Raw genomic sequence first — 16,938 nt, 5'->3', positions numbered from 1 at the left:
GGTTCCTCGATATGGCTTGATTCTGGTGCAGAGAAAATTTTTGCAACTAGATTACATAAATGTAATAAATTCACTTGGATTGGTAACTATCTTTATAAGTGAAGAGCTACCGACACCTGAACAGCTTATGAACATGTATTTTCAAGAATTTGGTCAGATACATAAATAATTGACATCAAAACACTGGATCATTTACTAACCATCTATTAACAAGATGCCAGCATCTGTAGAAACTAGCAAGGATTGGCCCCAAGAATCCGCACAGATAACCTCATGAGGAAAATTGCTGCAGAAAGACTGGGACTCCCATGGCTACAAAGTAACATAAGGTATACATATTAAGTACACTAGGAAATAGAGAGCACAAAGACATGAAATGTGATATGCAGTGACAAGTAATAACATGTAGATATTTTTGGCAATATGCATGACTCAACAGTATATTTTTCAAATTTGAGATATGAGAATTTCGTTTTTTTCCTTATAGAGGAAACATTCTCCCTATCAGTTGGCTCAGAAGACTAATAAATTTAAGCTACATTTCTGGCATACCGGAATCAAAACCCATGCACCTGATTTTTCAGCTCACTACTTACCTCCCAAGGCTCCCCCCTCCTCCAAATATTAAATATTAGCTGAAGTCTCTGAAATTCTACAAGCACTTCTGATGCTACAGTATACAAGATGAACATAGGAGAGTGTTGTTTTCTATCTTCCACTCCCTATGCCCTGGAAAAATCTGACACTACATTGGAAATAAAAACAATAACTGCATTTTGTTTAAAATTTGGTGAGACATTAAAAGATGATTGCATATGGAAAAATATGGAATTTTCATTAACTATTCTCAGATATAAAAATGTTTTGACTTTCTTAACTTGAGAAGTGCTTCTAGCTTCAGGTTCATCCTTTATTTATTGGATATTGTCTGCAGAATCACTCTGACACTACACATTACATCTTTGCTGCAATAGCACCTAATCACAAAAGTAAATAAACAGTACACGGAATTGATATGCAATGCCATACTCAATTGCATTTAGAACGTCACAGTTTCTAATAACTCTCCTTAGTCAGACAGATGGTTACACTCACCTCCTTTTTACAAAGGCTTGTGGTTGCCAAGTTAGTAGGGGCATCCCCTTTCACAGTGGTTTTCAATTTCAAAGCCTAATACAAAATAGATGTTTTATTTAAATTGAGTTTTTGTCAGTAATACCAAAACTATAAGGAACGGACAATTTAGGAATACAAAGTAGTATTAGAAATACTACTTAGAAATCCTATTATGTTTTAAGTAATTTTCCCAGGCAAGAAGCAGCATTTCTTATATCCTGAACAAAGACCGCACTAGTCACTAGCGGGGTGCTAGACAGCCAGAACATCTTTTTTCCCCCCACCAAAAAACACGCTTAAAAACCTAAAAAAAAGTCAAATATAGTAACAGAAAAAAAAAAAAACACCCACTTCAAATAATACCAGCGAGTCACAGTTCATTCTTTCTATTAGTTTGATATTGGGTCCTGATATCAGTTATATAAGCTGACCTTTCACTTGCAAGATCACACACTAAGTGAAGCCATATATACCTTGTTGTGGGACGCCAAAGACATATTACCACAGCATCACATATTCTTCAACTACGAATAACTAGAAATGCGCTGATACTGAAAGGGCTAAAAGCTCTACAGAAACATTGTGTAAACAAAGTTTCAGTGAGACACAGAATAAGCCTATTTAAGGTATCCTATACACCTTCATTGCTGAAGATCTCTACAGGCAGACCAAAATCCAGTGTTCCTATAAAGCAAGGGCACACGAAATTGTCACAGTATCCTTTAATGCAAAGTTCAGAAATTACATACCCCAGCTTTACTGCCCTAAAGTTTGCCTACCATCATGTACAGCCTCTATCAAATGGTAGTAATAAGCTGCATGCACTATTTGCATATTTGCATTGAGCATGGCTGTCAGGTTATAGAGATGTATGAAATACTTCATTGTGTTAACATCTGAATTCCACCAGTCAGTAGTAATCACCTTCTTGGCAACAAATATATGATTTAAATATACTGCTGAGTCAGTCGTCAGTGAGTTTTGTTTTCTGTCTGAAAAAAATGGCTATAACTAAGGGACAGACACATCCACAGAGTTAGGCAAGAATGATCATGAACTACTTGGGAGACGTGCTACACTGTTCAAACATATAGTTTGTAAATTTGAGGAAAACTTTCAGGGAAGGGAAAGATTTAAATGTGAAGAGAAGCTCCAAGAAAAAAATAAGCATAACCCTATGTGTTTACCCCACATACTGTGTTTCCCTTTGAGGAAGACTGTGCCTAAGATGAAAGTCTTGTTTAAGAACTGTTCCAGTTACATTTGCTATATGAGTATCTTAACAGCTTTTAACTGGGGGATAACCAAGCTTATAGGTCTCTGTACTTTAGCTAATCATAGTTTTCTTTAATTTGTGTAAATTCTGTAATTGGTAAACCCAGGAAATCATTTATTTGTTACTTCTTTCTGAATATTAAACACATATTTACTCTTATTTTGATGTCTGTCTAGAGTTGCAAGCTATTTCAAGGTGGTTGGGGGAGGCATGGGCAAAGCATGGAAGAAAAGACCTTGCAGCTCTGCCAATGCAAGCTTTAACAGCCCTGAGGTTCCTTTGTATCAGCTTTCACAGACTGATCTTAAGCTGGTAGTGCAGCACAATATTTTGGAAGAGATGTTCTTCACTGCCAATCATTATCCAGTATATTTCTGGCATGCAACAGGACAGTAGGGAGAGTACCTCAACTTCAAAGGTCTGTTGTTTGCAACAGGCAACAATATTGGTTAAGTAACATATTCAAGAAAGAAATCAAAAGTCCTATGAAATAACTTCCTTTGAAAGGCCTGTTGAAAAATTCATTCGTAGTGAGTAACTGTTACAGAATCCCCCAAAGACCCGGTCTGTTTTTGTAAAGTGGCTGTTTGGTGGCTGTACCAATTAAGAGGCAGTTATGAACTGCTGGCACTAATTCTACAAATATGTTTCTATCAAATATGTTCTTCAGTTTGGGAACATACAAAAATACAGATTCAAAGACAGTGCATACTTTGAGCTGAAATGCACACTTTGGCTCAGCTGCTCATGGAACTGCAGCCTTAATCCAACAGCTCACTGCCACCAGAGACGGAGGCCTTGCTTCTCCCTCTCTTGCTCTTAACCTTCTGACTCAAAGATGAAAGGGCTACAAAGATGATTAGAGGGCTGCAGCACCTCTCCTAGGAAGAAAGACTGCAAGAGCTGGGCCTGTTCAGCCTGGAGAAGAGAAGATTGAGAGGCGATCTCATCAACGTGTACCAGTATCTGAAGGGGGAGTGTCAAGAGGATGAGGCCAGTCTCTTCTCCGTGGTGCCCAGCAACAGGACAAGAGGCAACGGGCAGAAACTGGAACACAGGAAGTTCCACTTAAACCTGAGAAAAAACTTCTTCACTGTGAGGGTGACAGAGCATTGGAACAGAGAGGTAGTGGAGTCTCCTTCCCTGGAGATATTCAAAACTCGTCTGGATGTGATCCTGGGCAATATGCTCTAGAGGTCCCTGCTTGAGCAGGGAGGTTGGACTAGATGATCTCCAGAGGTCCCTTCCAACCTAAACGATTCTGTGATTCTGTGACTCCAATCGCCACCTTTTACTGGATCTGGAACTTGTCAGACTCTGCTGTGATTGAACTAAGTTTATTAATCTGGATGAAAAATGGGGACTGGGGGTGTTGTGTTTTTTTCTTTGTTTTTGTAGTTTAGTTTCCTGTTAGGTTAGTAAGTTAAATCAGCTAAGAAAAAGAGGTATTCTTAACATAAGCAGCAGAACCATGTAACCAGTCCAGGATCTAGAAGAGACAAGGGGGGAGGGACAGGGGCATAGACAGGCATAGACATTTCCTTTTTCAGCTGCAATGAACTGTTAGATCTGATCAGCCTGTTTTGTGAATCTGCGCTATCTGAATCATCAGGAAGTTTTACTCCTCACTGGATCAAGATATTAATAAGCCCACAGAAGACTGGAGGCAGTGTTTCACATGTTCAAACATCCTCATCTTCAAAGATGCATGGCAAACTCCAACTTAGCAGGACTGTCAAAACTTCTTCCTGACTAAGCTAGTAGTAAGTAAGTTTTAAGAAATTCAATCTAAATGGAATCTATGTAAGAACTCCATGAAAGAGTACTTCTCTCCAAAGCACAGAGAGACAGAACATTTTTCTGCTTGGAGCCAGAAATCATCTGCTGTACAAAAAAGGGACAGACCATTTAGGTTTGATCCTAAAGGGCAATTTTTCCAACATTGCTTTCCATTTAAGTATTTTATAAAAATATTTGCAACTGTGTTGTCTATCTCAGATGTTACAGATAAACACTTTTATTCATATTTTACTTTAATGTAGGTTAAGTTAATGCAATATTACAGAACTATTTCTGACGAGAGAGAATTGCATTAAGCCATGACATAACTCTGTACACTAACCAAGTTATAATAGGATGGGTGACACAGTCTTTCTAGACATAGACATATACTTCCTAAATTGAGCCTACCTGACCAAGACGGACAAATTCTGCTTGCCGAGCTTCCTCTTTTTTCCGTGTTGATTTTGGGGACTCTGGTAACACATCACTAAAGGACCTCCTATTGAGCATGTTCTAAAACAGGAAAAGTATTTTTTTTACTGAATCAAAAGTGGTTTTTTTTTACTGATCCGAAAGTTTTTTGTTTTTTTTTTTGTAACTGAACCAGAAGTTTTCATATTCTTTTATTTTTTGGTTAATTTAATCTGATATCACTTAAATTTTCTGTCCTTTTGGGGTATTTTCCTGTCATGATGAACCTAACTGCATGGCTTTTCAGAGGACAGAAATCACAAAGTCCTTCAATCCTTTACTGCTTTACTTTCCAATGCGTCAGCATTTATCAATGTTACATTTGTAAGATTATAATAAAAACTGCAGAAATTAATAAGTTTATTTAAAAAAGTTTAAGGAGCCCTATTTAGCTAAGAAAAATAAATAAGGGGAAAAAATCATTAATTTCAGAAGTGCTGATCTTCTCTGTCTGGTTAAGAATCACCTCAGGAGAATGTCTTTCTTGTTCTAGAATGAAGTTATCTCATGGCTACCCAAGGGTAAAAATGATCCAAATTTACACATAACACAACAAGTAAGTGCAGTTTCTATGGTGACTAGACTAATACCTGTTCTGAATCTTCAGAGCCTAACTTTCCTATTCCCTTATTCAAGGTAAGATTATACAAAGTATAACATTGTTATGCTTCTCCACAGAGAATTGTCTTCTCCTGTTATTAACTAAATGCATGAAGAATTCTATCCTGAAAGGACGTCCTGACAACTTTTATATAACTGTAAAATAAATTAGATGCCAATTAATATTTAGCCTAGCGTATGCAATTCAGTGCTCATCACGATGGTTGTCTTTTTAAGCAACAGAACATTCAATGTACTAACGAGAGCAAGAGAAGGTATACAATGGTATAGAGATCACTCATGACTTATATTTACCTTATGTAGATCTGGCATCAGGTCCTGGTATAAAGAGCGAATCAGCATGTCCAGAGTGCGCTGACGTTTTTGAGCAAATGTTGGGGTTTCCAAGGTGGCTTTTTCCCCATTTATTACTAAAATAAGGTAAGAAAATAAGATAATTACTTAAGAAGTCCTTGCTACCTTTCACTGACTCTAAGCTGTGTCTGTACAAAAATTCTTGTTTTTTCATGAGTAATTTAGATTTGTTTCTTTTCACCCATATTTAAGTAAATAATAATCCCTGAAGCTTAAAAAGGTAAAAAAGAAAAATAGTAGAATTCTACAAGTCACTCTGATAACCTCCTAACTGATACAAAAATTAAAGACATGGACTTCTACCTGATTTAAATACTAAACCAATTTAAACATTTTTTAGTAACGTATGTGAAATGAGTTATCAGACAAGCTCCCATTGGGCAGATGTTTAATTGTAATTATCATGATCAGGTCCCAAAGACCTCTTTCTGGCTGATACAGAAGGGTAAGTAAAGTAAAGATCAGTAACTCTAGAACTGAATCACTACAGAATTAAAAAATTCTTAATGGTGCTGAAACTTACTATTGCCCATGCAGCATGCATTCAAAAAAGCTCATCTTTCCACGTTTTCCGAGCTGTTAACCTAACACCTTTTATTACTAAATATATCCAACAACCTTATAAATTCTTCCAAATCTCCAAGTCCCTTAAGCAAACATAAAGCTAAATATGGCTATGCATTCTGAAAATGCAAAGGTCAGTTTGGATCTAGCAGCTTGAGAAGCATAACTGCATAGAAATTCATTTTTTTGTCAACCTGACTGGAATAGTTTGATAGAATTGACATCCCACCAACTCTTAAGGATTTGGAGGAAAAAAAAAATTCGCACAGAACTGTGGCATACACAGGAAAATGTGTTCATAATTTATCACATCCTAAGCATTATGAATTTCAATTTATTAGAGCACTGATTTAAAAAGTGTTTCTAGCCGAAGAAAAAGTGACTTACATTTCACTAACACAAAATCCCTGAATTCCTGGTGATTTGTAAACACAGGCGGGGATGGAAGAGGAGGCCCAAAGAGAGGAACACTTTCTTCTGAAAATATTTTAAGCCTATTGAAAGAACAACTCTTTATTTGTATTGAAAGTCACATTCAAAACCCACCATTTTAACAGACACTATTCAAAATAGAAGCAGGAACTGCAAACTGTTATCTGGGCGTGCCTTAGGTAAGAACTTCCATGGGTCTAATATCAAAAAAAACTCATAAATGGGCACAGAACTATTCACTCAGACCAAAGCTCTGTGTCTGTTACATGAATTAACAATGGGATACTAACAATTACAACAGAACTTTGTAATTCTACTCACAGAACAATGCCCTTACTGGTATTGGCAAAATCCAGTCCTTTTCAAATAAACTAAGCTGTAAAAAAACAGTTCTTTACCCACAAAATGTGTTCTTCTGGCAGATTTCCATCTTTCCTATGCCTTCACCACACGCACGAAAGATTTGGTTCTTTCTGAATAATGATGGCTACTGCAGCTGAACCTGTATCTCGGGAACAGCGAATTCACTTTTGCTGAGGAAGTCAGAGTCAGAATGGCTTACATGACAGTTGAACCTGTTGAGCTTTTTCAAACCATAAAGAATCCAGCACAGCAAGAATGAACAGCAGGTACCAAAGCTGTGCATACAACATGCTCAGCAAACCATAGCTTCTTTACGGAAAGCAATCTTTCTTTGACTTTTCAAGTAATAGCCTACATAATTTTCTTCACTATAAGCTAACAGTCAGACAAAGATCATCTAAGCAGCATACGCAGCTGATACAGGTCACAGCAAGGTGAGTGGTAAAACCATACATACAATCCCACTTCACTGTTATACAAACTAGTCAGAATTTGCTTGTTCAAAAAAGCAGTAGAGGTTGCCTGGTCTTGGGTCAAATGGATTCTAATGTATTCATCTGGTCTTTTTTCATGAAAGCTGCATATACAATCTGAAATGCAGTACTACATTTCAGTTGCTGCAGGAATACTGATCATCCTAGTACCTGTTTCACAGATTCAAGATACAATCTCAGAGATGCCCTATATCCATCTTATTCAATCCAGCTAAAAAGCAGTCATTTATCCCTACCCAAGACGTGAAATGTTCCTTGGCTAGTGCAGAATGAATTGGAAGGGGAAAAACACAACCAAACCAAATCAAACAATAGATGTCTTTATTAATGTAAAATTAAAGTCATTCTAAGCAGAAATTCAGGGTCAGACCTCACAGTGACATTGCCTATGAAACAAGGAAAACTTGTCTGAAAGGCCTAGAATATCTCCTATTTCTCCTGTCTGAGATTTTGGCCACTTGGAAGATTGTCTTCATGGAAAAGTGACAGAAGAAACAGGAGGCCCACAGGCCTGAGGTGATGGGCACAGAAATGTTATTAAGCCAAGCTGAAGTACACTGAGGCCCCAATGTGGAGACTGCATATCTGGAAAGAAAACAAAAAACCCAAAAAAGAATTGATCAATCCTGTAGTGAAGCATATCATACTAGGCAAAAATACTGTGTGGTGTGCACTATGGGATAATGTGTTAACACCGGCCGAATGAAGCAACTAAGGAATAAGCCTGACTGATCTAGTAATAAAAGTCAGTTATTTAATGCAAGAGAGGTAACTTTATCCCGTTTATTGCTACACTCTTTTCCAAATAAAAAGTAACTTTAAAAACATCGACCTTGACTAGCTTATCTAGCAACTATTAGCTTACAATTAGAACAATAGCTCTAACTTCTAAAAGGCTAAATAGGGATGGATGCCCACGTTTCTATCCCAGGGCAGGAAGACGAGAAAAAACACCGCAAACTGGAATCCTGAGCATGCTCTGTGCCTCTCACAAACTTCAGATGGTAGTTTATGAAAAGCAAACATGACGACAATTAATTAAGAAAAAAATGCAACGAGGTACTCACAAAATCTTAAGGCAATCTTAAGGCTTTTTAAACTGCAGTACAAACATTTCCCCAAACAAGCCTTAGATATAAATGTGAAGAAAAAAAAAAAAAAGAATTGAAGTATCATGCAGTGTAACAGTCACAGCTCTGGATTCTTCCCTTGGGCTAGATTTAATGGGATACTGAACAAATAATAATATGTATTGCTCTCATGAATCAAGATTTAATTTTCTGCTTAGCTATATTAAAAAAAAATAAAGTTATTTCTAGTGAAAAATTCCTGTGAGATGTACTTATTCACACATATCCCCTCTGTGGATATAGATATATCTCAGGCACTCAAGTTTGTAGACTTTCAGCTCTTTTGTATTTGGCATACACATGCTTTCTCTCTTATACTCTACATCAAGAGTAAGAAGGATAGCCTGAACCTTCTCTTCCAGCATGCCCCAAAATAGAGATGCCCTAATATTAAGGGACTCAAGAAAAAAAAGGTAAGACAGAAGAAATCACATGTATATATGAGCAACCTCTCCTGAAGAAATACAATTAATAATAATCCACTTTCTTCTCCTCTCCACATTCTTGTGCATTTCCACATTTACACCGTAGATGATTTCAAGTAAACTTCAGAAATGCACTGTGTAAGTAGTTGAAATTGCAGTTCAGCTGCACAAGAAGCACCAGACTTTTACTGATAATGATCAAGTTTTGGAGCTAGGCAAGAAGGTTTATCAACACACGTTGATAAAAATCAACGTAATTAATGTTGATTAAAAGATAATCAACATACGTTAACCTGTACTGCAGCAAGAACAGATTCTTAGATGACCATGAAGATAGCTCAATGTGTGAAGTATAAAAAAACTCCAAAGCAAGCCAAAATTTACAAAAGTTGGAATGACTGGAACCAAGCGATCAGATCTGAGCAGCAACTTCTGAAACCATGGAGCATGGCTGGTACCACTTTTCTGTATTGTGCTTTGAAGGAGAGGCTGAAAGAATACCTTCAACACTTGTACTATAATACTTAGCCATCAGAATGACACAGCTTGTCCAAGAAAGCACTAGTATCAGGTGATCAGTGCAAGGGATATTGCTGGTCTCTTTCACAATCTGCCTGAGTCCTCAAAGTCATGTAATCATCAAGGAAGGAGGAAGCAAAACCAACCTACTTAAGGGCCCTATATTCCCAGAAGCCATTTCCAAGACTACACTGTGCACAGTTCCTTTCTTTTCACTACAAACTATAAGTTTACCTCAAAGGAGGAGATCAAACACGCCTAATATCCAGCCTGGTCCTGCAAATGTGGGTTATAATGACTTGCAAACAGTTTAAAATTTTGCTAAAAGTAACTTCAGCTGTGCAGGCTCACACAGTCACTAGGAATACGCATCCCAGAGCCTAACAGACTGACTTCCCCTTCCATCTTCCCAAGTTTTTATTTTTGATTTAGTGTAGTACTGATATGCAGATTTTCCAAGTTTAAGGCATAATTTTAGTTTCATGTTTCAAATTTTCCTGTCTAGTGCTGCATAAACCAAACAATTTGGTTTCTTAATACAAATTCTTTAGCCATCAGAGAATTTAACATCTGAGTTGGCAGTGATTTCAAACCTGGCCAATCCTGTCCTTAGAGGTCTACCTGAATGTGAAAGCAATCCTCTCTTTTTTGAGGAGGGGAGGGGGCCCTAGTTTAAGTAGTAAATGATTTAGCATACTTCCAATAGAAGAGGGATTACTCTAGGCGTTAGTGGTACTTTGTAAAGCAGAAATAACAATGGTAAGTCTGTGTCCTATACTGAGAACCGTAGCACTCATTGTGCCACGGGTGGCCACCATAGGGTCACCATAGGGTGGCCTTTTTAGTTCTTGTTACTACTTATTTGGGTCAAGCCCAAGTTGAAACCCCTCCATGTGCACAAGCAATGCCACCCTGCTGACATTCTGCTCTTTCCAGACTGATAGACATCTCTGACATCTCACCATTAATCTCAAATCAACAATTGGGATGAACTATGTGGCAAAAGCCACATTGTGCATTAAAGCCTGGGCACTAGGCCGCAGAAATGCTTGCTGTTCAGAATCTGGTGAGACCAAACAGACTCAGGTTTGGGCAGCACATGCCTCCATGTGTGAGCATCCCACAGCTAACTGAGAAACCAATGAAGAACACATTATTAACCAGTAAAGCTTCACTGGGTTTTAGGTACACAATGTCCAAATGTACATCTGCTACTCAATTTAAGATCACTAAAAATGAACTGGTTTGCTTAACTACAACTGAACATAGACGTGTTAGGATCTAGGCCTTGGCTATCACAACATCACATCTAATTAACTTCATCATATATGCAGCTCACTATGTCTTGTTGACATCATCAGGTCAGAACCTTGCAGACATATCTTCCATCGTTTTGTTACGCTTTACCTAAAAAGTAGTTTTGTTTTGCCAACTCAAATCTATTCCAGAATGTCATTGCTCTGATGGTTAGAAAAATATAATTTAAAACCAGTTTACAGCCATCTGCATCCAGGTCTACTTTACCCTTCAATTTTAAAATTTCTTTTCCTTCCCGGCGTACAGACGGGTGGACAATACCAAATGTTTACCCATTACCTCTGCCCCATTAGCCCCAATTCAATGTGAAGAAATTTGTTGCGATCAGCACCTACCTGTAACTATCATTCTGCTTATTATATCTCACCAAGGCAAAAATATCTGCCGCTCTAGTTAAGGAAATTAATCCAGTACTAATGAAGCTCATTTGTATTTTAATATTTTTTTCTGCAGCAAAAGCAGATTCAAAAATGGTGAAACATATGAATCAATGTAAAGACATAAAATATTATACACTACACACATTCTACTATTGTAAAGGAGGTCTCACACAAAATTTTACTGTGTTTGAACAACAATTTAAAAAAAGAGCTATCAGCACAAATACAAATTTCTAGCCACTATGGGAAACATAAGGTATACCATGTAGTTTTGTACTTGTGACAAAAATTCTCTCCGTTGATTCTAATTTTGAGATAGCTGCAAATTTAATTTTTCCTACTGCAAAAATAATAAAAAGGGGTGCTAGAGTATGCAAGAAAGTGAGTAGAAAGCACTGCTAAAACCATATTTGACACTGACCACTGTCAACTCTCAGGATTTCTCGGGGACACGTTTTTCCCTGGCTACACTTAACTGAAAACATCAGGAAGGTGATATAACTCCATGGACCAGCTGTGGTTTACTTGCAATGACCTAAGCGATCACAAGTCCTCATGGATTTAGGGAACATATGCCCCTCCAACTCACTATGAAAGCAAGAACTTGATTCAGATAAAGGAGAGCAATTCCCTGAAATAGCAGATGCTGGGTACTTTTCTGAATAAGGCTCCTACTCAATAGGACAGTCACGTCCCTGAAGGAAAGTAAAGTCCTCTCAAACAGGTCTGACTTCAGAAAGGTATCCAGGACCAGATTAGCACCTCACCATTGGAGTGTTCTGCAGAGCGTTTTCAGTGCATCAGCTCCTTCATTCTGCACTAATCTCAAGAAGTTTCTTAAATGACAAAAAAAAGCTTCCAACAAATCGCTGCCTCACGGATTCAGAGTGTAAGGTCAGGGCTCCAGACACTTTCTTGCTATGCATATGTGGCAATCATGTGACTCTTCATACTAGCTCAAAAGCATTTCCAAGTTATAGAATGATGTTAGAACACCGACACGGAGCTCCTCAGTTTCTTTAACACCCCCCACTCCTGTCCCCAAACTCACACTAACAAAAAACAAGTAAAGCTGTGGAGAACTACCTCCTTTGTGCAGAGGCACCACATTAACAGTCAAGTACCTCTCTGTCTTTTAAAAAGGTTTTCTCCTAGGTTTGGTCAGGATCTTTGTTAACAGGATAAAGGAAGATAGCTGTGGCTTAGTTTACCACCTCAGCGTGTAAAAAGCCTTAGCCCACATCTATCACTAAAGATCAAGAGGCAAGCGGATAACAGGAGATGTCAGTATTGCAGAAGACAAATTGACATCAGACACCCCACGCTCGCTTGGTGAGGCTTTTGAAACTTGAAATGTTTGTTAAAATCCAAAAGAGTGTGATGCATAAATTGCATTATAACTAGTCCTCCCAACAGCAATACAAAAAGAATTATTCTGTTTTTACTAATGCTGATACTCAGGTAAAGAGGTACATTGACACAGTAAACACCTCTTAACAACAAGATTTATGTTGCTGTAATAGCTAGATTTTTACGTGTTTTTTTTTTTTTTTTTAATTCTAGAAGCTTTTTCCTTTTATTACGAGTTTAAATGTAACAGGTAAGACAAGCCATGGCTGAAGTTAGCAGGAAAGTTCTAACAATAGTAAGTAGTCAGCATGAGAATTAGGTTTAGAAGTCATAAGCTTTGTGATCATTTTTAAAATCCCAGCAACAGAGCATGGATAAAGATCAGCTGCTTCTTCTTTAGTTGCATATCTCCTTCCATCTAGACTAAGAGATCCTAGATTGTAATCTATGGGCCACCGGTGTGATCCTGTGATAAGTGGTCCCAAGTGACTGGCTGTGGGTTTTTGGAACTACACTGTCTTCACAATATTCTCAATGGAAAGTTTGAGAAAGACAGGCGGTGATAAATTTTTAGGATAGATGGTTTACTGTCTGAAAGATTTGAGAACAACTGAACTAAAATAAATAAATAACTAAATATTAAGAGGCAACATTCAGTAGTTAATGCAAAATTAATACACAATCTTAACTGAAATATTTTCTGAATTTTTATTTTATGGAATGTATGAAATTTGATGTGTAAAAGGATCCAAAAAAGTGTCTGTAATAAAAATAAGATTTAAAATCATATTCCTGTTTTAACTCTCTACTCTTGTGAGTGGATCAAGGTAAAAAATGTTTACATGGCAGACTAAGAGATTCCTAATCAAGCAGCCAAAGGTAAAGAATGCAACTGTCTTTAGAAGATAATCTTCCCTTTCATAAATAGCACACAGGAGGAGTTAGAGGAGGATCAAAAGTAATATTATCCTTAAAAAAGAACACCCACAAGAAAATATAAAGAAAAAGATACGTGTAAAATGAGAGCGAATCATGGATGGCTTGAAGGCTGGAGAAGACTCTTCTCCTTCCTGAAACACGATAGTGACAATGTCATTTCCAATATGTCTCTTCCTTTCTACCTGAAAGAAGGACAAACACAATGACCTGAATGAGATCAATGCCTTCACAATTCTGTGAGAGAACGATGAAATACAACATTCCTAAACTGCATACACAGCTGGTAAGAGAAATGAAAATCTTAAGAGAAAGTATGGTCAATATGATTGAAGCCAATATAAAATTATTATTTAGCTATAACCAAGTAAACATACCAATGGCATGGCACTAAAGATGGGTGTTGTATGTTGCACATATAAGGCAGCTGTTAAAACAGCAGCTATTCCATATTTTAAAGTTGGCAAAACATTGATAACTTGCAAACATTAATATTAATGAGTTGGGCATGGAACACCTAATTATTTCAAAAAAAGCAAATCCACCACGTGAAATAAAAAGGGCAAAAACCCTGATGTGGTGTCACTATATAAAAAGAATAAACCTCCTGATCGGCCTCCAGTTTCTGCTGCGATCTTGTTATCAATCCAAGGCAAAACCATGAAAAAAATGACACGGAAATTTAAAAAAGATATCAAAATTATTTATATCATCTAATTACATCATTCTAATATATAACTATTGCTTAAAAAAGAAAACAATTAAACAGGCAATTTGCAAATACTTTCAGATAAATCACTATGGATGTCTGATGTACAGGTAAACGTACAGGTAAATGCATATGCTTATAAAACGTATATATTGTTTTCTTACAATACATAGAAAGTTTCAAGCAACGGACAAGAGCATCTTTGTACAAGTACCCAAGTACTCACCTAGTTCTTTATCTATGAGAGGGCAACAGCAGTGCTTCAGAGGGAATACACAAAGCTTGCCATAGTTATTTACATGCTCACAAGGGAAATCTCTTTCCAGCTACATTAACGACTGATTACGAGTTGTATGTTATGTATGTGAATATTCTGACTATTCATATGTAAGTCTAACTTCCAACCTTCCTAAATTCTTTGAGGCAATGATATTTGCAGCAGAATTCTATAAGTCATCAGAATAATAAAATATTTGATCAGTTTTAAATAAATCAATATTTATATTCTTCCCAAGTGTCTTTTCTACCATAATAGAGAGGATGTGATGCAGTACCTTCATAACAAACATTAGAAAATTCCCAGCATCAGGCATGATTTTGAGAAAAAAAAAAAAAAACAGCGAAAGTCTCGAGTCTTACATTTCTAAAATATAAACAAGCAAAAAAGTCCCTATTTTATTTAAGAGAGTTTTGGAGTTTTCAATTTACTAAACAATAATACAAAAAATGAAAATCATGTACCTGCTGCTTGTTCTCTCTAGAGTATGGTAGCATGGTTGAAACATGGAACATAATTTCATGCCCTTGATAAACTGTATAGATGGAAAAGGATCCTGTTGTATCATCTGCAAAGGAAGACAACGTTCTCAGCAGGAATAGGCCCTTTAGGTCTTCTAAGGATTAGAAGATATTTCGGGTCCTACTGCCAAACCTTCTTTAGTCATCCCTTTTTCTGATCCACCATTTCTTGCTAAACACATTTTAGAATCTGTACACATTGCATGTTCTCCCTGTGCCTGAACCCATGTCTGCAACCTAATCTGCATATTCACACTGTTAAAAATCTATGGCGTCCTTTACCAAACCACCTGCAATCATGCATGGTTCTTCAAGTCATGACGCCCTAACATCATGAAGCAAATAACATGTCAGGTTCTTGAAGAGTGTAACTCTGTAAAGTGATATTGTTATTTGATTCCACGCTGCAGAGTCCAGCCCGTCTCTGATCTACTCCATTTCAATATAAAGCGAAACTGTTCACCTTAAAACACAGGTCATATGAACATTTTTCTTCTACTGCATTCCATACCAATGATTTAAGCTAACCTGCCTGACTTTTTCCCAGTGAAGCAGAACATTCAGCATGCACCTGAGGAAGTCTGTTTTGAGACTGTATTATTTCTACTATGTATATATACAACATGTGCATGCTGGAAGCAAAAACATTTACACTGCGGCCCCCTACTTTCTTTCTTCAATGAATTCTTACTTTTGGTGTCCAGTCCTCCTCTGTAGCCTGTCCAGCCTTTCAAAGCAATTTTGTCGCCCATGAGACCCAAAAATCTTTGAAAGCTTTCACTTCCAGTTTCTACATATAGAAGGGAGAAATGTTAGGAATGAAAAGTGCATGTACTAAGTAAGAGAGCTGCTACTGAAGATTAATGTACAGAAACAGGTCCTGCTCCCAGTAATACACAGCTACAGGCAGAAATGAAAGTTTCAGCTGAACTATTTTCTCCTTCTGTTATCCAAGCCTTTTATCTTTATACATATCTTTGTCTAGTCTTGTAGAATGACAGAAAAGGGTTCATCACGTGTCATTACATAGTGACCTCTTGTGCTAATTCCAAGGCTCTGTCCGAGTGCATAGAAGAATGTCATTACAATGCAAAAACTTAAGAACAAAAGATCAAGAAGCAAGAGTGACATTTCACAGCTAGGAAGAGTTGCCTACCCTTATGGCTTTTCTTTTGTTTTTAACCTTGTGTTGTATAGTCTATTTCTAGAAAGGAAATTTCAATATCCTTCAAGTTGTAACAACCTTTGATAGACATAGAAGGTTCTATGCTCTATTTTTGCACCTAATATGAACGTGAAGACTACTGCTGGCGTATTCATCACCTCCCTTCTGTTTTCCACATGCGCAGTATCTGGCGCTATCCTACGGGGGTTTTTTTGGATGAATAAATAATTAAGAAAAAGGGGGAAAAACTCACCATTGCTGAACATTTCATCATCTGTAAGCTGCCCATCCTTAGCATAAAGGACTCCAAATTTAAAATTTACAGATCCCTGAGAAATAAAACCAGAGATTTTACGATAAACAGGCAAACAAAAAAGACCTAAAATAATGTTTTCTCTAAAAATACCTTTGACCATAGATTATGAATTGTATTATATATGTTTAACTTTCAAAATGATACTTAAAATGATTTTTGACTTCATATGTTGCATACTAACGTTACATTTTTTACTACAATAAGCGATCAACTTCTACGTTCCCACAAGCGCAGCAGTGCAAATATTTCAAATGCAAAGCTATATTCATTGAGCAGACCTGTAAGCTAGTAGTGATAAGTTTACATTTACCTCTTGCTCTTCAAGAACCAATAAATCCTGTAAATAAAAAAACCACGTTTAACACCCTTGCTTTAAAGACAACACAAAGAAAATTACTACATCCTTGCGTATTTAAATGT

The 16,938-nt window shown here is 37.1% G+C and overlaps 1 protein-coding gene across 16 annotated transcripts in view; it reads right to left on the bottom strand.

Moving 5' to 3' along the window:
* Positions 1–16,938, bottom strand: part of GARNL3 (GTPase activating Rap/RanGAP domain like 3) — a 66,556-nt gene that overhangs the window by 21,605 nt on the left and 28,013 nt on the right. For all 16 annotated transcript variants that reach the window (XM_068915215.1, XM_068915205.1, XM_068915208.1 and 13 more), the window contains 11 exons: positions 16,829–16,855; positions 16,456–16,531; positions 15,729–15,827; positions 14,981–15,084; positions 13,607–13,715; positions 11,200–11,245; positions 6,572–6,678; positions 5,561–5,676; positions 4,583–4,687; positions 1,096–1,170; positions 201–312 (listed from right to left, as the gene is read on the bottom strand). In XM_068915215.1, the coding sequence (XP_068771316.1) occupies positions 201–312; positions 1,096–1,170; positions 4,583–4,687; positions 5,561–5,676; positions 6,572–6,678; positions 11,200–11,245; positions 13,607–13,715; positions 14,981–15,084; positions 15,729–15,827; positions 16,456–16,531; positions 16,829–16,855 (976 nt within the window). The remainder of the gene's footprint in view (positions 1–200; positions 313–1,095; positions 1,171–4,582; positions 4,688–5,560; positions 5,677–6,571; positions 6,679–11,199; positions 11,246–13,606; positions 13,716–14,980; positions 15,085–15,728; positions 15,828–16,455; positions 16,532–16,828; positions 16,856–16,938) is intronic.

The sequence above is a fragment of the Struthio camelus genome, chromosome 20, assembly GCF_040807025.1.
Source record: "Struthio camelus isolate bStrCam1 chromosome 20, bStrCam1.hap1, whole genome shotgun sequence".
Classification (NCBI taxonomy): domain Eukaryota; kingdom Metazoa; phylum Chordata; class Aves; order Struthioniformes; family Struthionidae; genus Struthio; species Struthio camelus.
This window is presented reverse-complemented; position numbering and strand designations above follow the sequence as displayed.